Source organism: Notechis scutatus, chromosome 6 (assembly GCF_049901735.1).
Source record: "Notechis scutatus isolate UNSWTSFEM ecotype Mainland chromosome 6, rNotScu1.2, whole genome shotgun sequence".
NCBI lineage: Eukaryota > Metazoa > Chordata > Lepidosauria > Squamata > Elapidae > Notechis > Notechis scutatus.
Window position 1 is genome coordinate 29,033,108 of NC_142014.1, and position 23,063 is coordinate 29,056,170.

The 23,063-nt window shown below is 44.5% G+C and overlaps 2 protein-coding genes across 3 annotated transcripts in view; one reads left to right on the plus strand and one right to left on the minus strand.

The window, feature by feature from the left end:
- Positions 1-15,425: 15,425 nt before the first annotated feature.
- On the minus strand, positions 15,426-20,336 carry TMEM60 (transmembrane protein 60). Of its 2 annotated transcripts, none has more exons than XM_026677164.2 (2): positions 20,208-20,336; positions 15,426-16,059 (listed from the first exon to the last, which is right to left on the minus strand). In XM_026677164.2, the coding sequence occupies exon 2, from the start codon at positions 16,010-16,012 to the stop codon at positions 15,608-15,610; it is 405 nt and encodes a 134-aa protein (XP_026532949.1). In that variant the 5' UTR covers positions 16,013-16,059; positions 20,208-20,336; the 3' UTR covers positions 15,426-15,607. The 2 variants fall into 2 exon arrangements, with proteins under 2 accessions (XP_026532949.1, XP_087823944.1); XM_087967818.1 differs by lacking the exon at positions 20,208-20,336 and adding an exon at positions 19,302-19,437.
- Positions 20,337-20,752: 416 nt separating this feature from the next.
- Positions 20,753-23,063, plus strand: part of PHTF2 (putative homeodomain transcription factor 2) — a 66,154-nt gene continuing 63,843 nt past the window's right edge. The window contains exon 1 of the mRNA XM_026677163.2: positions 20,753-21,018. The gene's annotated coding sequence lies outside the window, so the exon portion shown is untranslated. The remainder of the gene's footprint in view (positions 21,019-23,063) is intronic.

The window sequence follows — 23,063 nt, forward strand, 5'->3', positions numbered from 1 at the left end:
CATAGAGCTTATTTATACCATTTTTTCCCCCTTTTTAATGTGTCAGCACTGTAGTGTAAATAGCTTTTTAAAAAACAAACAAAACGAAAACAAAAAAAACTTTTTAGTGTGATTTATATTAAAATGTGAGCCGCTTAATAAAGGTTCATAATAATTATTTTTATTTTGAAAAAAAAATCTCAGTCCTGGTAAAATAAAAAAAGGAAAATATTCTTATATTAAAAATGCATAGATGTATTAAGTAAGATAGAATTTGTTGTTGAATTTCACAAAATCTTACCTGGAGAAGAATAGGAAGGTTCATTTCCTTTTGGTTGGATGCTAGACGGTATATCGTACGAATGTTAGACTTCAGCAAGGATTGAACATTTGAGTACTCTTGACAGACATATCACTAAAGTGGAGTCCTAATGAGTGGCAAATCATAAATAAATACAAAAAAGAGGGTTACAAAAAAGAATAGTAGTACACTTTGCCAGTTATTTGAACAAAATATATAAGTAGATCATCTACTTAATCCCCCCCCCCCTCCGTCCTTTGGCTGGGCACTTAATTCTGTAACGGCAACAAGCAGATGACTAAAGACAGTTTTACAATAAATTTAAGAAAGGGGGTGGGGAGCATTTCATTTCCAACCAAGAATATAGTGCCGGATCAATGTGAATTTTCCTCATGCATCTGGCTAAATAAAGTTAGGAACACGCTTAGTTTAATTCCTTCTGTGCCAGAACGTAAAAGCTTTCCTTTATGTAACAGAACACAACAACAGTTCTCTCTTTCTGACCTCTTTTATGGCACAAACTATGACTTCTGTTATTCCCAGTGGGGAGTATAATATGAAAAATATCCAGTAAAATATCCACTCATCTCGTCAATCATTTTGAGCCTTCAGCTTTGCCATACAGGCGATGACTATCTTCGCAGCAGCCCTGGCCCCCACAATTTGGTTGAATACACAGTAAACCCTCGCCTTGTCATATTACTTGAGTTTCTTAGTTCGCGTTGCTGTAATTGTGATAATTTTAGAGATCAGCAAATCATTAGACTTCCTTTGTGGGTGGGATTGTTTTACAGTGAGGTTTAATAGGTGAGCCTGCATCCAATTGGTCAGGAAAGCTGGTACCAGAAAAAAGGGCTTGAGAGTCAGCTAGCCTTCAATGGGACCGGGGCGTCTCTTAATTTAAGATAGATCTGCAGTAGGGAATATATACTGCCCTGTCTCCATACAAAAGACACAATGAAAATACCTGGCTGGCGTGCTTTGCTATACTGAGTATACGTGGAACTGCCTGGGGTAAGTTTGGAGGCATACATTGCAATTGTAGAACCGTCAACATTTAAAGAAAAGGCAGATATGCAGAGAGGTTGGATACAAAGAGGGAGAATAATTCACCTGTGGCAACCAAACTTTGGGTAGAATGTTTGATTCTTGACCTGTTTAAAAAAAAAAAAAAAGCACAGCAGGAAAAAAAATGCCCTTGGACCTTTAAAACATATTAAAACCAGATAATAATAATTGCTGTGAAATTATAAGCACTCGGGAGGATTTCTAGAAGGCTCTTGCTATGAATATGAGTCAACATGGTTTTCTATACGAAGGGATGGTCATAGCCCTTTCAGATTGCTGATGTCAGCAAATGCCACTATTTTCGTGGTTTTTTCCTCTTTTTTTTTTTTTTTGGTACACAGTTTGATAAACATGTCTTAACAATGTCAGGCAGTTTCTGTTAAAAGGCTGCTTTTGTGTTTCCCCCTTTGAGGTTTATGCGGTGTGCTGAAAATGTTACGAAGTGCGGGAACCTTTTGTTTAAACCAATGGTTCACCTGAAACTAAGCTGTCATTGGATATTGTCATTTCTATCTTTTGTATGGCTATTATATCTGGCATGTAAAAACCCAGATGGCCCCTAGAAGGCAGCAACGAGGAAGAGTTTTCTAATTCTCTCTGCTGGCATTTAGTGCTTATCTCCCACGTTTGCATCCCAAATATATTAGCCTTAATCTTTCTTTTTGTTTTTTTCCTCCAGAAATATGTCCTTCCTAGTCTCCTTCCACTTACCTGCTTTGATTGATGCAACAACACATAAATGCTACTTTTTTTAAAAAAAAAAAAGTGCTCTGAGCTTCTTCATACTCTCCACCTCACTCTACAATTTAAGAAGAAACTATTTTCAATTTGTATAATTTAATCTTCCCCAACTAGGATCTGAATTGTTGGGGTTAGGTCAGTTATGACACCCTGCCCTCCCTCTAATTTTTTTTAACATACAAGTAGTCCTCCAACCTCCAACCACAGTTGAGTCCAAAATGTCTGTTGCTAAGTGAAATGCTAAGTGACTTCTGCCCCATTTTACAACCGTCCCACAGTTGTTATGACGCTGCAACCGTCATAAATACAAGTCAATTGGCAAGCGCCTGGATTTTGATCACATGACAATGGGAAGGCTGCAATAGTCGTAAGTGTGAAAAAATGGTCATAAGTCACTTTTTTTCAGTGCCAAATGGTCAGTAAATGAACTGCTGCAAGTCAAGGATTACCTGTATTATGTAATAGGCCAAGAAGAGCTTCAGCAATTAGCAATTGGGTTGGAGAGATTTATGCTTAAACATTATTTCCCCCCTGATTTTGGAATTTGAATAACAACTATATATAACATTCCCTGTTCAGTGAAATACAGAAAAATATGGCTTAGTGTTTCTGACAAAATGTAGGATTTGCCACATTTTGGTCCCCGGACCTATTGTTTTGCTGGAATATAATGGACTACAAAATTTGTTTTGAAGTGAAAAATGTTTGTACTATGCATCCTAGACAACAATAGAGCATTCCAAAACTTTTAAAATCATGGATTATGCTTAAAACTTGGTTTAATCATAGCATGCAAATCACATTTGCTTCATTGAGAGGGTGATGAATGCTATTGGCACTTCCTGATGAAAGAGTCCCATAACTTATTATTTATACCGAACCAGTCAAGCAAAATTGTAATTCTTCTGAAGAGTTGGGAAAGCATCTCTGGGTTATATCTAGACACTTACTACCAAACCGAATGGCTCTGGTCCAAAAGCCAGTTCCTTACTACCTGGTTAGTCAACTAAGCAATGGGAAAGAAAGAAAGAAGTCATAAAACATAAAAATCTACCTTCCAGATTTCTATCAATATAAACTTGCAGAAGCTAGAACAAGCAGGAATCAGACTGCGGCTGCAATATTCTTCCTGTTAACAGTTGCCTGTACGCTTCCTTCCAAAAATTCTTCTAAACATCCCATTAAAAAAAGGCCATGTTGCTTTGCTCTCAGTAGAAAACTAAAACCCTGCTGAGTTGCTACATTTTTCCTTCGTGGAATACTATTGGTGTACCTTTATCAAGAACAAACAACTCTGTTGAACAAAATAAGTGAAATAGCACATAAACTCATTGTCCAATGTCATTGAATATTTCATTGTATGTAAAGCTATGTTGAAGTGTGCTAAGCTGATTTGGCTTAAACATGGTTTAAATACGCCACAATGGTGGGATTTGCATTTTGCTAATATGTACAGAAACAAACCAGGTTAATATGATGTATGAATGCTGGGTGTGAATGGAAAAGTTAATAACGAGGAAGCAATATATTTTCAGAATATCTTATCACATAAGGTACTTTAATGTCAATTGCTCTTTTTTTTATTCATTGAAAAAGGGGAAGATTAGAGAAAATCTTTTTTTTACACAAAACTAGTCGCGACATGTCAGATTATATATATGTGTGTGTGTGTGTTTTATACACATGTATATAATACAAACATACACATATAATATACATACACATACACATATGTAGATTTGTGTGTGTGTGTGTGTGTACACAAAATTTTAATGAATTACATTGAACAATACAGAGGTTTCTCGGTGGAATGGGGCATTTCCACAGAAACTAGCAGAGGCATCTTGCACAGAGAGACCTCACTTGTCCAAACTGCCTCCATCACCGTTTTTATTTTTTTTATTTTTATTTTGTAGTATAACACAAAGCGGTTTCCACTAACTGAAGGCACCTCTTAGTTTTCCCTGGTAGCCTGCATCCGTTGATCAGCTGGCCTCTGTCACATTGAATTATGGTTTATTTAATAAACTGCAATTGGTTAGACTAAAATATAAATCTCAATGATGTATTAATATGTATCAAGAGTATGCACTATGGGCCTCATTAGGCTTCAAAACTGATTTAAAATCTAGCATGAGCAAAGCACATCTCGGCTGCTAATTAAAGCAGCTTTTCCTTGGGCTGCTGTGGGAGCCTGGAAGCTGTGCCTGCGCATGTGAATCAACTCATTAAAATGACCTTCAAAAGCAAGCACGTGGCTTAACGGTGGGGCCTGACCAAAATTGTGGCTGCCTTAATGAGGCTCAGGGAAGTCTTATGCTCAGGTGAGGTGTAAAGCACTGCCACGTCATTTTTAAAGCATCCGCAGCCCTCATTTTAACGTTAAGGCTCAAAACAAAAACCACGGGATGGCTTAATCCTGTCACCCACACGTGATGTGTAGCACGACGTAAACTTAGCATTTTTTTTTCCTCCAGAAAACGAGCCAATAGCCACCCTTCTGGACCATTCCCAACCTATGGTCCAGAAGATACTGATCTAGGCATGAAAATATTTGCAGGTTCATTAGGTAAAGACTTGTGACAGTATCTTGAGGCGAGCTCACTGCTCAGGAGTTCCTCCCATATAATTTCGAGGTGCTGAGTTGAAGGCCATTCTCGGCTTGGTTACTACTGTATAAGTAGCCTTGTACCTGGACAGGCCTTCCTTGCCATCTCCAGTTTGAAGAAACCAGTCATCTCCAGAATGAGTAAGGGGTAAATTAGGATGACCTGTGGGCCATCCTGGAAAACAAGTCCTGCGGTCAGGGTGATGTCGATGTCTATTGCCATTGTTCTGCTATCTTGAAAGAGGAAAAAGCGCTAGATCCATTAGTTGATGGTCTTCAACGGGTCAGCTTGGAAGAGGTGGCCATTTCTCTTGAGTTTGCTGGCATTTGTGGGGGGTGTTTTAATGTCCATCCTCCAGTTGTCTATGGAGATTCTCAAGTCATTCAGGTCATGGTTTGTCCCAAAGGTGCTTCCTTCTCCCACCCACCACCCACCCCCAAGAGGCAACTAGATTTTCTGGTTTTTCTTGGAAGACGTTTCGCTTCTCACCCAAGAAGCTTCTTCAGCTCTTCATTCTCTGCGAGTTGAAATGCTTTCATATTTGCTGCCACTGTTAATATCTTTCTGCTATGAACTCCTGGGGCTCTAAAAAGAGGCTATTATGAAGCTGTCTAAGGGAAGTGTCGTATCGGGACTATGATTCTGAATGATGGTTTCCCAACCCTCCAAGCTGACAATTATAGTATTCTGCTTATCTTTGATCAGATCCCCAAGCAGTGTTTTTTTTTTTTTTATGGTAGATCTATCAATGTCGGCCGTCTTTGTTGTGATTGATTGGGCCAGATCCTGGAGTAGTTTTAGCTGAATACATTTTCTGTCATTGTGAATGCTAAAGAAGAAATCAGGTGTAAAGTCTGCAGGGCTTGGTTTATGATTGTGATCACAGTCTGGGTACAGGCCAACTTTATATAGGTTTGATACGCTGATTTCAAATTTCTTGATCCCTTCCTCTGTAATCTGTCTGTTGTGATTGATATCTGGGAAAAGATTCTTTTAGTCACGACTTCCAGATGCAACCTGTCCCTGGTCTCTTGGCCTAATTCATTATGAATCCTTGCCTTTCTAGATCAGGGGTCGCCAACCTTTTGGACCTCAGGGATCACCAAACTCATAGTTCTAAATCCCACGGACCACTAATATGAATTTTGACTGAAGGTGGCTTGCTGATGTTGGTGGGAAAGTCGATCCTATATTCCAGAGCTTGCAGTAGTCACAGGACTGGCCCTTTGGTCATCCCAGAGCAGCTGCTCCTCCACCCGGGTGCACCGGCCTGCCATGGACTGGAGGAGCAGCTTCTCCGGGGTGACCGAAGGGCCAGTCCTGTGACTCCTGCAGCTCTGGAATATGGGACCGACTTTCCCACCAATGTCAGCAGGCCACGCCGGGGCAGATTTCGCTCCCCTGCCGTTGGTCTTACCTTCCAGTTCCTGGTTTGCGCTCGCCTGAAGGGTGGGGTCCAGCGGGTGGGAGGGCCATGTGGGTGGCGCAGCCTTGTGTTCCCGCGCAGTTTGGAATAATTGCTTTGGGGGGCATTTCTCTGGACCACCAAAATTTTCTCGCAGACCACCAGTGGTCCATGGCCCACTGGTTGGCGACCACTGTTCAGGATGGCGGCTTTGTCCATCAATGTCTCCCTAGTCAAAAGGTTTTTGGAATCTATGTTTACTATGCCTATGGCCCTTGTCTGAGAAATGATCTGCTACTGCAGTTGGGTAAAAACAGTTGAAAGCTGCCAGACCTGAAAGGGAACTGGTTATCAGGAGGGAATTTCAGATCTACTAGTTTGAGAGGAATTTCGAAATAAGCCTTCATTAAATTTACTGATGTCAACGGATTGGTTTCGTTGGATGGCTCTTTTAGCCATCCTAATAAGAGTCAGGATCTCATCCCTGAATCTTAAATTGTTTCACAAATTTGCTTTATAGGCCTGAGGTTTTGCATCCATGCTTGTCTTGGATGAACTGAAGACTTTCCTGTGCTTGTGCTCCATACTGATGTTTAACAAACAGCCTGTAGCTTAGATGGTTATTTAATGCTATCCCCTCATCCTTGTATGCTGTGATAATAGTAACGTGTCTGGCTGGCTACTTTGGAATCCTAGTTAAACTGTGTTGGCAGTCTCCTAACATGTTTTCACTCAGAATGGGTTGGGATGCAGGTGTTGTGGCCCACCAGTGGCCAGCAGAGCTGGCAGCAGACTCAAACAGTGAGGAGGTTGGGGAGGAACATGGGCCAGTCCTGGATTCTGGGGAAGGCTCTGATGAGGGCTCTGCGTCGGAGGCAGAGATGGGGCCAGGGCCGTCTGACAGTTATCAGCTGCCTTCGGAGTCGGAGATCAGTGGGGAAGAAGAACAGCTGGAGCCTGTTCCCAGTGTGCGCATGCACAGAGCTTCCAGGAGAAAGGAACAGTTAAGGAACAAGGGTCGACTCGGGAGTAAGGGCACAGGTGGACGGTGAATGGCCCCTCCCATAGGGAATAAAGTTTAGTTTAGTTTATTGTCATTGCACCTCGTACAACAAAATCAAACACCATCTTCAGTGCATATCATGACCATGAAAATAAACACAAACACGCATCCTTCACACTCCACACATTGAATAGAAAACCCCTAATATTGCATTCATATTGCATTAGACAGTATAATTCAATAGAGTTACTGCCCTGGGATAGAAGCTGTTTTTCAGCCTATTTGTCCTTGTTTTTATCATTATCCTGTACCATCTGCCAGATGGTAATAGTTCAAAAAAAGGGTGCCCAGGATGAGATGGATCTTTGAGAATGTTTTGAACTTTCTTAAGGCAGCGGGAGCTATAAAGCTCTTCCAAAGACGAGTGAAAGGGGAGTGGTGTTTGCAGGAGACAATTAGTTTATTTAATTAGGGTGAAGATTTGTTCCTGACTCCTTGCCAAGTATTTTCTGCTACAGTGTTGTGCTTGGAAGCTATAGGCCTGGCAACTCTCCAAGCCTGACAAGGTCTGTGGTTATAAATCACTGTTGAAAGACTGATGGGACTTTGCTGGATATGAATGATAGGAATTCACATTAGCCTAAATGGGTTTTATTGGGACGAGGAGTTTGCTTCGTGATTTTGTGAATCCTAGGTCAGAACAGCAGGTATGGCTTTGGGTTGGGAGTCCTTTACTCCAGATCAACACTCCCAGACCCATAAACCTGTGCCAAACCAGAAAAGTGTTCATATTCAAGTGTGGTAAGAGTGGTTCAAGCTAAGGAGAGAAAGAGTCGGAGAAGATTGGTGGGCATATTTCTTGCAGACCAGGTAGAAGAGAGGGGTAAATAAGAGGTTGAGACATGGCCTAATGCATCCCTTTTGATAAGTTTTAAGCAACTATTCCAGGTTTTGGGTAGTGTTTATTTTTATGTTCCAGGTATTGGGTAGCGTTAATCATCCATTGCACCTTCTAATAAACATACCTGATGACATCATAACATGCGTTTTTTTGTAGCCCAGCTGTGAAGCTGATTTGTAAGCTGATTTGTAAGTTTATGACTCAAGCCAGCCAAAGGTGGTTTAATAAACCCTGCATGGGACAATGACTCAATGCTGTCAGGAGATTTGGAGGTGGTTTTCCTGCTCGTGAGAGCTTCCCTTTTCTGTAATGATAATGAGAGTGCATTTGAGACGCGCTCCTGGTACTCTTAAGGTGAAATATAGGCATCCCAATCTATTTTATTTATTTTTATTTATTTATTGGATTTGTCAATTGTTTACAAGATAATAAGTACAAGTGTATACATAGTTGTGAATATATGAAATGGGTACATATAAGAAAAATAAAAGAATAAGAGAAACAATAGGACAGGGACGGTAGGCACGTTGGTGCGCTTATGCACGCCCCCTACAGACCTCTTAGGAAAGGGGTGAGGTCAATAGTAGACAGTCTAAGGTTAAAGTTTTTGGGGTTTGGGGAAGAGGCTACAGAGTCGGGTAGAGTATTCCAGACATTGACCACTCTATTGCTGAAGTCGTATTTCCTGCAATCAAGTTTGGTGCGGTTTACTTTGAGTTTGTATCTGTTGTGTGCTCTTGTGTTGTTATGGTTAAAGCTGAAGTATTCATTGACAGGTAGGACATTGCAATGTATGATTTTATATACCATGCTTAAGTCGGACCGAAGACGGCGTAATTCGAGGTTTTCTAGTTTTAGAATTTCGAGTCTGGTGGCGTAAGGTATTCTATAACGGGTAGAAGAGTGGAGAACTCTTCTTGTGAAATACTTCTGGACTTTCTCAATTGTGTTAATATCACATACGTGATAAGGATTCCAGACTGATGAACTGTATTCGAGTATTGGTCTAGCAAATGTTTTGTATGCTCTGGTTAGTAGTGAGATATTACCAGAGAAAAAGCAACGTAGGATTAGGTTAACAACTCTTAATGCCTTTTTGGCTATGTAGTTGCAGTGAGCTCTAGCACTTAGATCATTAGAGGTGAGTATTCCCAGGTCCTTTACAGAGCTTGGGTCATCAACAAGATCTTGACTATTCAGCTTGTATTTTATTTTCTGATTTTTTTACCAATATGTAAGACAGAGCATTTATTTGTTGAGATTTGGAGTTGCCATATGTTAGACCATTCAGATACATAGTCTAGATCTTTTTGAAGGGTAGTAGTATTGTCTGTGGTATTGAACAGCTTTACATCATCAGCGAAGAGAACGCAATTGCTCTTGATATGATCACAAAGGTCGTTTATGTAGATTATGAAGAGAGTTGGTCCTAGAACACTGCCTTGGGGAACACCACTATTGACAGGTACTGGATTTGATAGGGCGTTCCCAATTTTGACCATTTGTTGTCTGTTTGACAGGAATGCTTCTATCCAGTTATTCAGTTGTCCAGAGATACCATAAGATTTTATTTTTAGGAGTAGTTTGTCGTGTACCACTGAATCAAAGGCTTTGCAGAAGTCTATGTAGATTGCGTCTATTGCTTTGCCCTGGTCGAGTTGAGTAGTCCATATGTTTTTGCAGTGTAAGAGTTGCAGATTACAGGATAGTTTTTTCTGAAACCAAATTGTTTATTGGAGAGTAGGTTGTTTGTCTCTAAATGGAGGATGATGGATTGGTTAATAATTGATTCCATGACTTTACAGGTGACGCAGCATAAGGAGATTGGTCTGTAATTTTCAACTAGGCTTGGGTCTCCCTTTTTGAAGATGGGAATGACTGTGGCTTGTAACCATAGGTTGGGCAAGGAGCTGGTTCTGAAAGATCTTTCAAAGATTATGCTTAGAGGTTTGGCTATGGCAGCGGATAGTTTTCTTAAGAAGTAGGCACATATTCCATCCGGTCCAATAGATAGAGATGGTTTTAGGTTGCGTAGTGCTTTTTCAACGTTGTCTACTGTAAAATCGATATGTATTAGATCATTATTGTTGTCTGTGGTACGGCTAGGAAACATTGGGCATGATCCATTACTGTTTATAAACACTGAGCCGAAGAATGTGTTAAAGATGTTGGCTTTAATGGTGTCGTCGCTGCAGTCTTTACCATCAGGTCCTATCGAGGGAGGGATGGACCTTGAGTCTTTTAGTTTGTTGTTTACAAAATTGTAAAAAGCACGGGTGGAATTGGTGCTTAGAAGGTTTTCCTCTTGTTTAATGTGGTAATTGGTGCATTCGGTCTTTATCTGGTGGCATAAATTTTTATATCGGTTTTTGAAATTAGCAACGTGACCAGATTTGTTTTCCGCCAGAGTGATCTCTTTTTGGATTGAAGTTTCCTTATTGATATGGGTAATCTGCTTTTTGTTTTGTTTTTGGAGTTGTTGTTGGAACATATAGTTTGATGACTCTTTTGACTTCAAGTAAAAATATGTTGTAATGATCTTCAACAGTATTGCATCCAGTGAATAGAGATTGCCAATCGAGGGATGAGAGATCGTTATCTATAAGATCATAATTGCCTTTTTGAAGTTACAACTAGGGATGACATCGTTGTGGTGATTTTTGCGTGGACGTATGTTGAGACAAAAGTCAATCATATTGTGATCACTACTGGAAAAGGGTTCTTTGGTTTGTATTCGGTAAATTAAATTCAAACTATTGCAGAAGATGAGATCGAGGCAGTTGTTCAGTCTAGTGTTGTTGGTTACTAGTTGTTCAAGACCTAGATTTGTAATAGCATTGAAGAAGGTTGTGTGTATGATTTCAGTTGTACAATTATTTAGGGTCCAGTCAATATGAGGTAGATTGAAATCTCCAAGAAAGATAAAAGGGTATGGGCAGGATGTAGCCCATGTTAGTAGTGTATTTAGCTTGTTTATATGTTCGATGTCATAATCAGGTGCTCTGTAACATAGTAAGAATCGAATTGTGATATTTAAGGATAGTTCACAGATGATGGTTTCAGGAAGGGCAAGCTCCTGGGTAACTTGGATATTTTTTAGATGTAAGGATTTTTTATAGAATATAGCAACACCACCTCCTCGACGATTTTCACGATCTGATCGGTAAACATGATAGTCTCTTACTGTGGTAATGGAGTCGGGGAGAGATGCATTGAGCCATGTTTCACAGACAAATATAATGTCGAAGTTAGCCATGTTCTCTCGGAGAACAGGGCAGTAAACTGAGGTTAGAGGTATCCAACCCTTAGCAGCTTTTAAGACCTGTGGACTTCAACTCCCAGAATTCCCCAGCTAGTCCTACTGGCTGGGGAATTCTGGCAGTTGAAGTCCACAAAAAGTTGCCAAAGTTGGACGCCCACATGTTCAGCAGGCCAGCAGATGGCAGCCTTTTCCTGTTGCATTTGGACAAGGAAATGGCTCCTTGGATTGCAGGGGTCAACTCAAGCAACCCCTTCCCTGGAATTAGTTCAGTCTCCTCTCTTTAACAGGAAGTTAGTAATTCTTGAGAAAGGAGTTTTATTTATTTTATTGAAACCATGACTAAAGCGTGCTGACTTAAAAGTGAGTTCTTCCACAGACTGGGCATTTGTAGCACACTTTCTCTCGAGTAGAGCACCGGGCCTTCTAAGACAGAAATCTAAGACCTCCTGTTTCTAAATTCCTATGGCCTTCTTTGGCATTTCCTTTAAAACCATTTTCCTTTGTATGAAAACCAGGCTTATTCGCGTTCTCGAAGTAATTTTGTTTTATTAGTTTCAGCTTCCTGGCCTTTTCTTCTTGGGAATTTAAATTTATTTAGTGTTTCACCAGATTTAGTTCTCTCTTAATTGATTCATTACTCGGGTCTTTGTGCAATTTGGCTTTGAAATTTTTCAATTTCTCCTGTCTTGCGATCTGTTGCTTTTTCCTGTCTTTATTTATTTATTTTGCTGCATAAGCAATTGTCAGACCCCTCAGGTAAGCCTTTGTTGTGTCCCACAAATTTTGGATCGTCTGTTCATTCATATTGATTTCCAGAAATAGCTCTAATTCCTTCTTTATCATTTGAGTGTATTCTTTGTCCCTCAGTAAGGCCTTATTAATAGTCCATCTACCTGTCTTTTTCTTTCCTCTCCACTTGATTTTAATTGGATTATGATCGGCCCAGGTGTTTGACAGTATTTCCACTGTTTCTACTTTTTCCAATAGTCCTGGGTCCATCCAGATCATGTCAATCCTGGACCACGATTTGTGTGGGTCAGAAAAGAAGGTAAATTCCTATGGCCATCCCCTTTGGCATTTCCTTTAAAACAATTTTCATTTAGGCCTTATTTTGAAGAGACGGTTGGAAGACAAGATACTCATCTGCTGCAGTTAAATTTCTTTTGTCACCAAAATTAGGGGACGGGGAAAATTCCTTCATCTTTATCAGCTTTTTTTTCATTAACAGCCTGAAGAGATCTTATTAGCTGAATGGTTTATAAAGAACATCTTATGCCTGTTAGCTGTCCTGTAACCAATATTCTCATGTTTATTTTTTTTAATTAAAAAGCAAAACTTGGAGTAGCATAAAAATTGGGAGTGACCTAAACTGGACAAGATGGAATAGTTAAAGCTTGGTTGACATGCAGGGTCACATTTTCATAATGGCAAAAAATGAAAGATCTTCAGATAATTATAGAGAAAATGATAGAGGTGAACTGGTTCCCAGTTTGAAACCCTGTTATGTACAGCAACACAGAGGTGAGCTTCAGCAGGTTGTGACCAGTTCTGGAGAACCGGTAGCGGAAATTTTGAGTAGTTGAGAGAACCGGAAAATCCCACCACTGACTGGCCCCGCCAACCCCATCACTTCTCTGCCTCTCATTGAGTCCCAGCTGATTGGCTGGGTCTTCTTTTGTTGCCCTGTACAGGAAAACGGAGCTGGAAAGCAGGTTAGCAGGGTAGGGAGGGAATAGGGATTTTGTAGTATCCTTCCCCTGCCATGTCCACCAAGCCACACCCACCAAGCCATGCCACACCCACCAAGTCACACCCACAGAACCGGTAGTAAAAAAAGTTGAATCCCATCACTGGTTGACATGCAGGGTCACATTTTCATAATGGCAAAAATGAAAGATCCTCAGATAATCAGAGAAAATGGTAGAGGTGATACTTCTGATTCACAGTTTGAAACCCTGCTATGTACAGCAACAAACTGGTTTTTTATTACCCTTGTATACTGCTCAGTAACTTCTCTTAAATGGAAGCGTGTAACGGAAATACCTACAACTAAATATACAATCCTTTGTAAATGGAGAAGCATTTTAATTTTGGCTTAGTGTCAAAAGCTTCCAACAGTGATGCCGCAGTGTGCAAAAATTGAGCATTGGTGATCATTGAGTGCTTCTGAGGTTACTTAATACCGAATTTACTACTTGTTGAGGAAGGAAGATTGCAGGTGTAGTTTGGAAAGCAGAAAGGCCCAAGTACAACGATAAAATCTACAGATTTTGGTGCACAAAGAGAAAGAGAACCTGCTCGAATCCTTTAGATCTATTTAGCTGTAAAATCTGTCACGTCCTCTTCCAGATCCTCCACAAATCCAGGAATTTTTATGGGACTTAAAAAGTCCTACGACAAGGGTAGAAGTTACAAAACGTACCCCATGCAGTTCAATTTTATAATCTTTGAGTAATTTTACTGCTTCTTTCAAACTGATTAAAAAAAATATGCTTGGCTATGAAACCATCCATTTGGTCTTTGGACTGCTTTCCATTTTGCTATTGGAATTCCCCCCCCGCCCCCAGTCCTGAATTTAACTAATACCTCTGTAAATCAATTTCAACAGAAACTCTCGGTGAATATCTGAGTTACTCAATGAGGAATTGCCAATTGCTGTAGGAAGCCTGTTTCAGAAAATGTTTAAGTCATCCAACTTCTCTGGCACCGCAATGTGCAATTGTGAGTTGTGTACACAGGCATTTTTTCCCTCCAGTTCTTTCAGCTGCTGCCAATTCTCTTTTGCCCCTTTTCCCACCGAGGCAAGTATAATGGAAACTGGGAACTCCGAAAAGTTTCCCTAGGATGCAGCTTCTGTCTTAGAAGCGGGAAGGGGGCTGTTAATAATTTGATAGTTTGCACGGCGTAGCTGGGAAAGGCTTAATCAGCTCTAGAACTGATTGTTTCAAGTTTGTTACAAGCTACACACCAATCTCTACCTTGACCCAGTGAAATATGTTGTGCAATTACAGCTGAGTGTTCATTTTTCAATAGCAACTATACGTAGCCTCCATTGCTTTGTATCTAGCAGCAGTGTAAGGCCCACAATGTTCACAGGAGACAAATTCCACGTTGTAATATTTCATATCTGAAGAAGTGCTTGGTATCTAATGCTGCTAGTATCAACTGCTTTATAGTCGGTTGACTGTATGCAAAGAGGTGCTTGTCAGATGGAAAGCTGGCAACCCAGGTTTGAGACGTCAGCTCTGCGTGGCAGGGTGAGCACCCATTCCTTGCCTCAGCTCCTGGCCACCTAGCAGTTTGAAAGGATGCAAATTATCTTCTTTTAACGACCCCATAATCCCTCACAGGGTGGAGTCTGGCCAACTGAATGGAGCTGAGTGTTTACTGGCCGGATACCTTTCCTGTCACCAATGCGGAGTTTTGTTCAGCAGATTCTCAACGTGCCCAGAGAGAAATATCTGCCTCTACCCAGGATTGAGCTCACCGCCTCCTGATTTTGAGGTGAGAGCTCCACCTCTAGGCCACCTCGCCACTCTTTGAAAGGATGCAAATGCAAGTAGAGAAATAGGTACCACTTCGGTGGGAAGATAACAGTGTTCTGTGCACCTTTGGCCTATAGCCATGCTGGCCAGATGACCACAGAAAATGTCTTTGCACAACGCTGGCTCCCTCGGCCAAGAAATGAGCACCATACCCTACAGTCGGACACAACTGACCAGGGGTAACCTTTACCTTTAAAAAGTTGAGATTATATGTAATTGCCTTACTCTACTGCACAAAAAGGACCGTCTTTCCCCATTTATCCTACATTTTTCTCTTTCCCTTCTCCACTCCTTCCCCCCACCAATTATTTTTACTTTTTTTTTTTGATCATATGCAAGAATTTGTTCACCTCTTTAGACCCCTTTTTAAAATGGCTTTCTGTAATTTGGATGCCCCGAAGAAGTGTGGATTTAATTACTAGGATTATTAATATGTTGGCTAAGGGATTCTGGGATTGTACACACTGGAAAGATGGTAATTTAAGTATAATAGCTGAAATAACTGCAAAAATACTAAAGGTTCTGGTATACTGCTGTGTAATTGAAAATTTGTGTACCGTGACTAACTCTCCAGACACGTCGGACGCAAGAACTTAAATGTAGAAACCACAGAAAATATGAGGTGGTTTTATTTACAATATGTACATGGAAATTGGACGGCTCCGCTTCGCGTACTGAAGAATTCACGTCTTAACAGCTTGCAGAGCAAATACCTATTTTAAATTCCTTTTTAGAGGCAGTAAAGCTCGTAGCGGCGTTTGCTCAGGAAATGTTGGGGGGCAAAAAAAAAAGTTTAGTCTCTCCTTACGTAGAAAATATTATAGCCGAGTTCTATCATCCCTCCGATTAGCAGAATCCAAAGGGGAATAAAGACGTAATAAAGTTTCATGGCGGTAAATTGTTGCAGTTTTGCACAGAGGGCAAGGCAGAAGGCCAGCTTCAGAAGCATCGCCGTGAGGTACCACGCTTTCTTCTTGAGATTCTGAGAGCCGTTGCGAGGATCGTAGCCGGACTTGCAACGGCGAGCCATCTTCACGATGATCATCACGAGAAGAATGGTATCAAATATCCAAACCGGGATAAATATGAGAAACCAGTTCCAGGGTGCCTTTTCATCCAGTTTTAACACCAACATGATCAGGAACAGTAATGTAAAGAGCCATGTGAGTAGCACTCTCTGGGCCAAGGACATTCTCATTTAAACAGCCTTGGTAGGTCAGTAGACGGAACAGAAAAAGAGATGCCCTAGAATAAAAGGAAGAAATAAGGTGATGGGTAAAAACATATAAAAAGACCTTCTGCATATGTCTGCCCTTAAAGCGTTCTCTCTCTCTCTCTCCCTCCCTCTCTCTATAAAATCTATATCCGTGATGGTGAACCTGTGGCACGCAGAGCCATTTGTGCGGGCATGCGAGCCTGAGCCAAACTTCCTGCACTGCGCATGTGTGCACCTCCCAGCTGATTTTTGGCCCGTTTGAGGCCGTTTTTGCCCTCCCAGTGGTTTGAGGGAGCCTCTGCAGCCTTGGGAGGGTGAAAAAAGGGCCTCCCGGAAATACTGAAACGGGCCAGTTTTCAGCCTCCCGAGGCTGCAGAGGCTTCCCTTGAGCCGCCAGGAGGGGGGAGAACGGCCTCAAACGGGCTGAAAATTAGCTGGGAGGTACACGCATGCGCAGTGCAGGTAAGGGGGCGGGGGGTGTTGTACATGCATGCGCAGGGGGGAGGGGTGCATTGCATTGTGGGTGCCGGCATGCGCGCACTTTTGCGCACGAGCACTTTCGGCACACCACACCAAAAAGGTTCGCCCTCATTGATTTATATCTATATTATATATGGTGAATATTGTGAACTGGAAATTTTTGCTTTTATGAGTTCTATAAAACTGAACAGGACATTTCTACTTGTTTCATTTAATTCATTTGGCCTTGTAATGGAGATTATGGCGCTAGCAATAGCGCTTACACTTATATGCCACTTCATAATGCTTTCCAGCCCTCTCTAAGCAGTTTTACAGAGCCAGCCTATGGCTCCCCATCAATCTGGGTCCTCATTTTACCAACCTGGGAAGGATGGAAGGCTGAGTCAACCGTGCGCCGGTCAGGATCAAACTGCAGACTGTGGGCAGAGTTAACCTGCAGCAATGCATTCTAACCACTGTGCCATCATGGCGTCATTACCATAAAGAAACGATTTCCTGCAGGGACAGCCTCTTTGCAAACTTGGCAGCAGGGGGGCAGTTAAGTGTAGTGGTTAAGTCATTCGACTAGAAAGCAGAAGACCGTTTTAGGCCCACCTTAGGTATGAAAGCCAAGTGGGTGACTTTGGACCAACCCACCTCCCATGATTTTGTTGTGGGGAAATTAGGAGAAGGAAAGACTGCGGGTAATCCTTGACTTAGCACCGCAACTGAGCCCAACATTTCTGTTGCTAAGTGAAACATTTGTTAAGTCAATTTTGTACCATTCTATGACCTTGCCACAGTTGCTAAGTGAATCGCCGCAGCTGTTAAATTAGCACCATGGTTGTTGAGTGAATCTGGCTTCCCCATTGACTTTGCTTGTCAGAGGAATGCAAAAGGCAATCACGTAAGCCTGGGACACTTCAACCGTCATAAGTATGAATCAGTGGCCAAGCATCCAAATTTCGTTGGGGGATGCATGCAGTGGGGATGTGGCAATGGTCGTAAGTGTGAAAAGTGGTCCTTAAGTCCCTTTCTTTAGTGCCATAATAACTTTGAACAGTCACTAAACGAACTGTTGTAAGTTGAGGACTCCCTGCATTAGATGTTTGCTAACTTCAGTAACATGTAAAGTAATAAAGGGGAAAGAAAAATCCAAATTAAAAAGTAAGCTTATCTCTGATCATCTCAACTAAACCACTGTATCTCTAGTACAAGCAGACTAGTGACCCTAATTCTACGAAACTCAACTTTCCTGAGTGCTTTTAGCTTAGCAGAAGGCTTGGGGAGACCCTGGTTGTTACTCTTACTCTTTTGGAATAACTATACTGAGCTTCTTCAAATTTGGTACTCGTCGGGAATCAAGCTTTTTTTTTTTAATCATCTAGTGCTGTATTGTTTTGGAGAATATTGGTGTGATCCTTTAAAAGTACCATGGCCCTGATGGCAGATATTGAAAAAAGTACTGTATCTAATTAGCTGGAGAACTTAAAAAGTAGAGCAGTTTCTGCAACAAAAGTGCTCATGTCCATAATTAAACAGCGTATGAACTTAATGGAGTTGCTAAACTTACATATGGAGGAGTCTGTTGACTTACAACTGTTCACTGAGGGGCCAAACTTACAAGGGCACTGAAAAAGGGGACACGCCCAGTTTTCATACTTAGGACTAGCAGCATCCCCATGTTCACGTGATCAGAATTTGGGTGCTTGGCAACCGACTCACAGTTATGACGGTTGCAGTGTCCTGGTGTCCCACGATCCCCTTTTGCGACCTTCTGACAAGCAGATTCAATGAGGAAGCCGGATTGCCTTAACAACCGTGTTACTAACCTAACAAATGCAGTGATTCCCTTAACTTTGGCAAGAAAGATGGGAAGATGGGAGGAAAACTGTGTCTCGCTTAGCAACAGAAATGTTGGGCTCAATGGGTGGTCATTTTAAGTAGAGGACTACCTGGTACTACTAGCAAAGGATTACACAGCATGCAATGAACAATACTTAGACCCTGCTTAAGTATTATTAACCCCAGTAGAGTTCTTAGCTGTTACTTCTCTATAACAGATTTCAAACAAAAATTTTTTTCTCCCTTTCCAAGCACCTGACCAATCCTAGGCATTTTGAGGGGTCCTTGGTGCTCTCTGAGCTTGGTGGTTTTCTTGCAGACGTTTCATGACCCAACTAAGCAACAGCATCAGTACTACAAGGGAGAGAGGTTTGCAGAAGGGAGAGGTGGAGGAATATGGTGGTCCTTGGTGCTCCCTGAGATTGGCTGTTTTCTTGCAGACATTTCATGACCCAACTAGGTAGTAGCATCTGTGCTAGGAGTGGAGTTTGTGGAGAGGAGGAGAAGAGGAAAACCAAGGAGTCCTTGGTGGTCTCTGAACTTGGTGTGGGATTTTTTTTTTTGTGCAAATGTTTCATTGCCCACCTAGGTAACACCATCAGTGCTAGAAGGGTGTGGGGTTTGTGCAGAGGAGGAGAACTGTGGGGTCCTTGGTCCTTCCTGAGCTTGGTTGTTTTCTTGCAGATGTTTCATTACCCAAACTAGGGAAAATCATCAGTGCTAGAAGGGGGAGAGGTTTGTGGAGTGGAAGAGGAGGAGGAAGAGGAGGACTGCGGGGTCCTTGGTACTCTCTGAGCTCGATTGGTTTTTTTTGCAGGTGTTTCATGACCCAACTAGGTAACAGCATCAGTGGTAGAAGGCTTTGTGGATAGAAGAGGATAAAGGGAGGAGGAGAGAACTGTGGGGTCCAAGCTCTCTGAGCTTGGCTGTTTTTTTTGTTTTTTTTTGCAGACGTTTCGTGACCCACCTAAGTAACATCATCAATCGTAGAAGAAAGAGAGGAGAGTGGGGTGTGCAGGGAGGAAGAGGAGGAGGAAGGAGATGATGATGACCAAGGAGTCCTGGGTGCTCTCTGAGCTTGCTGGTTTTCAGGCAGACGTTTCATGACCCCAACTAGGTAACATCATCAGTGCTAGATAGTAGATAGTAGAGATAGATAGGTGATGGATGGATGCTACACGGATAGAGATGAATGGATGGATATAGAGATGGATGGGTGGATGGATATAGTTAGATATAGATATATAAGAGATAGAGATGGAGATAGAGATAAATAGCTAGATATCTAGAAATAGAGATAGATAGAGATGGGTCGATGGAGATAGATAGCTAGATATGGATGGATATAGATATATAGATAAGAGATAAAGAGATGGAGATAGAGATAGATAGATAGATAGATAGATAGAGGCAATAAAGGAGAATATTTGTAGCTCAGGGTTGACGTGAGGGGCCCTTGGGGCTCTCTGAGCTCGGAGGTTTTCCTTGCAGGAGTTTCGTGACCCAACTAGGGAACCCCATCAGGGCTCCAGGGAGCGCTGGGCCTTTTGCGGAGGCTGGAAAGGGACTCGAGGGGCGCAGGCGCAAAAAAAATAATAATAATACCCCACACGACGCAGCTCTTCCTGGAGGGGAGACCACCCTCCCCTCCATCCACCCGCAGAAGAAGGCCCGGACCCGCCTCTCCTTCTCACCCCCAGCCCCGCCGCCGCGCTTCGAGACCGGCCTGGGAACGGAGGGGGGGCGGTCCGCGGCGGCGAAGAAGGGCGAGCAAAGCCGACCGTCCGCTTCTCCCGGCCCGCGCCGGCCTCCCCTGCAGCAGAGCCGGGGCCTCAGCTTTGCGGTAAAGGCGGGAAAAGGCCGCGCTACTCACCCGCCTCAGGACCCCATGGGTGCCAGCCAAGCGACGCCGCTCTAGGACGGCGCCCACCTGGTCAGCGAGAAACAGAGACGGAAAGACACCGCCCCCCTCGGGCATTCTCGCACCTCAGGCTCCCCATAGGCCGGCCTTCGCTTCCTCCGGCTCTCTCATTGGCTGGGAGTGCTGTCCGTCAATCCCGCGTGCCGCCTCCCCTCTCCCTCCATCCCTATTCGACAAGCCCGGCTGCCTATCAGAGTCGTTTTCCTTGAAGTCCGCCCCCTCCATCCCCCCGCCCCCCACCTCCCCGCCGTCGCCGGAGCTGTCATTTCCCTCCGCCTCACGGGATCCCGTCCGTCAATCAAGCCCAGCCAGCCAAGCCAAGCCACCTCCCTCCCTCTCCGAATTTTTCGCCCAATCAGAGAAGGAGGAGGGGGGGGAGGAACTTTCAGACCACGTGAGAAGGAGGAGTTTTCGAGCCTCGCGGGCGCCCGGGAGTGGGAGGCGGGGCCCTCCTTTCGCCCCGCCCCCTGAAGGTGGAGGAAGGGGGCGGGGCGACCAGAGAGCCCAGATTGGCGCGCCGTCCTTCCACGGCGGCGCGCTGTTGCTGCTGCTGCTGCTGCCTTTCCTCCCCGCTCCCTCTCTCTCTCTCTCTCTCTCCTCCCCCCGCCTCGGGAGCGCGCGCACCCCCACGCCAGCCCTGGAGCCCGCGCCGCTCCCGCTGCTGCCCCTTCCCGGCTCTGCAGAGAAAAATTCTTTTATTTGGTGGTGGTGGGGGAAAGTCTTCCTCCGCCCGCCCTCCTGCCTGCCAGCCTGCGAAAAACCGGTGAGTGCCCCCCACCCCGTTGCCTTGCAGCTGGGAGGGGAAGGGGCTAGTTGAGGGAGGGGAGGAGGAGGAGGCGCCGCACGTGCGCGGGGATGCAAAGCCAGGGAAGGGTGCGGGGGAGGTCGTGGGATGAGGGGTGGGTGGGTTTGTCCTTGGAAGGACGGCACGACGTGGCTGGGGGGACTGCATGCCCGCCCCCCCAGAAATGGATCTCGGCTGCTTGGTCGCCATCCTGCAGGCAGGTGGGTTGCAGGGGTTCAGCAGATGGGGCTCTGCCCCCGCTTCCCCCCAAAAGGGGGGGTTCTGGACTTCCTTCCCCCCCTTGCAGGGAGAGCGCCCCCCCCAGAAAGGGGTCTCCGTTGCTTTGCCCTCTTTCAAGGAGGGGAGGAGGGCACAGGTGAGGAGGGGACTCTGGGCACCTCCTTAGGGCTGGATCTCGACTGCTTGGTTTCCCCCGGGAGGTGCGATGCAGGGGCTCAGGATTCTCCCCCACCCCCAAAAGGGGGTCTCGGCTGTCTTGCCCCCTTGCGGGGAGGGAGGATGTGAAGGGGGCTCTTAACTCCCCCTAGAAAAGGGTCTGTTGCTTTGCCCCCGTGCAAGGAGGGAGGAGGGAGGCCACAAGTGAGGAGGGGGCCCTGGGCGCCCCCTAGGACTGGGTCTCGGCTGCTTGGTCCCCTCGCAGGCAGGTGGGTTGCAGGGGTTCAGCAAAGGGGGCTCTGCCCCCTCCTCCTAGAAGGGGCTCTGGGCTTCCTTGCCCCCTTGTGGGGAGGCAGGAGGGGATGCAAAGATGGGGGGGGGCCTCCAGGAAAGAGATCTCGGCTGCCTGGGCCCCTTGCAGGGAGGTAGGAGGGGAGGGCACAGGTGGGGGGGGGGTCTCCAGGAGCCCTTAGTAAGGAATTCTCAGCTGCTTTGCCCCCTTGAAGGGAGGTGGAATGGGGGGCAGGCACAGTCAGGACCCCCGCTAGCAGCTTCTCTGCAACTACCTTGTCACAATGATCAGGAGCCCCCCCCCTCCCAAAAAGGGTTGCTTTGCCCCCTTGCAGGGAGGCAGGAAGTGAAGGCCCAGGTGAGGAAGGGGCTCTGCCTCCCCACCAGAAAGGGATCTCTGTTGCTTTGCCTCCTTGCAGGCAGGTGGGAAGGGATGCGAAGGTCAGGAGGGGGCTCCAGCCCCCCCCCCCAAGGAGGTTCTCATCTGTGCCCCCTTGCAGGGAGATGGAATGGGGGGAGCAGTCAGCAACCTCCCCCCCCCCAGCACCTTCTCTGCAATTGTGTTGGCACTCCCGGTTGGGCACCATCCTCCTTGGTGCTGGCCCTGACTACCTGCCTGAATTCCTGCTCAGAGAAGCAGCCCCAGCGTAATCCAGGTTTGTTCCAGCATGCTAAGCAAGTGAGACAGGTAGATCCCGGTGGAAAATCCACCAGGTTGCTGCTTCCTCCTGGTTTGATTGACTGAGTGAACCACTTGTGTTTTTGGCACCCTATCATTCCCACCTCTGTAATTCAGATTTTTTTTTTTTTTAAAAAAAAGAGAGAGATAGCAAAATGGAACTAACGGCAACGATCAGGAGTAAGGACCCACGGGAGGAAAATGGTAATTATGATTATGCAAACATGGCCTGTTTTGGGTGAAGGCAGGACGGGGGTTATTTCAGGAAGCAGGTTAAGCAAGATGTTGGGTGATTCCTCCTGTGTCATACCTCCATTGGGCCTGGCCTGGAAGCTCCTTTTCAGGGTGAGTGCCAGGCCATCTGTCGAAAGGTGGAATTTTCAAGCTTTATTGGTTTTAAGGGACACGGTGGCTGAATGACTAAGACACTGAGCTTGTCGATCCGAAAGGTCGGCAGTTCGGCGGTTTGAATCCCTAGCGCCGCATCACGGAGTGAGCTCCTGTTGCTTGTCTCAGCTTCTGCCAACCTAGCAGTTCAAAAGCATGTTAAAAAATGCAAGTAGAAAAATAGGGACCCCTTTGGTGGGAAGGGAAGAGCGTTGCGTGCGCTTTTGAAGGCGTTTAGTCATGCTGGCCACATGACCACGGAGATGTTTTT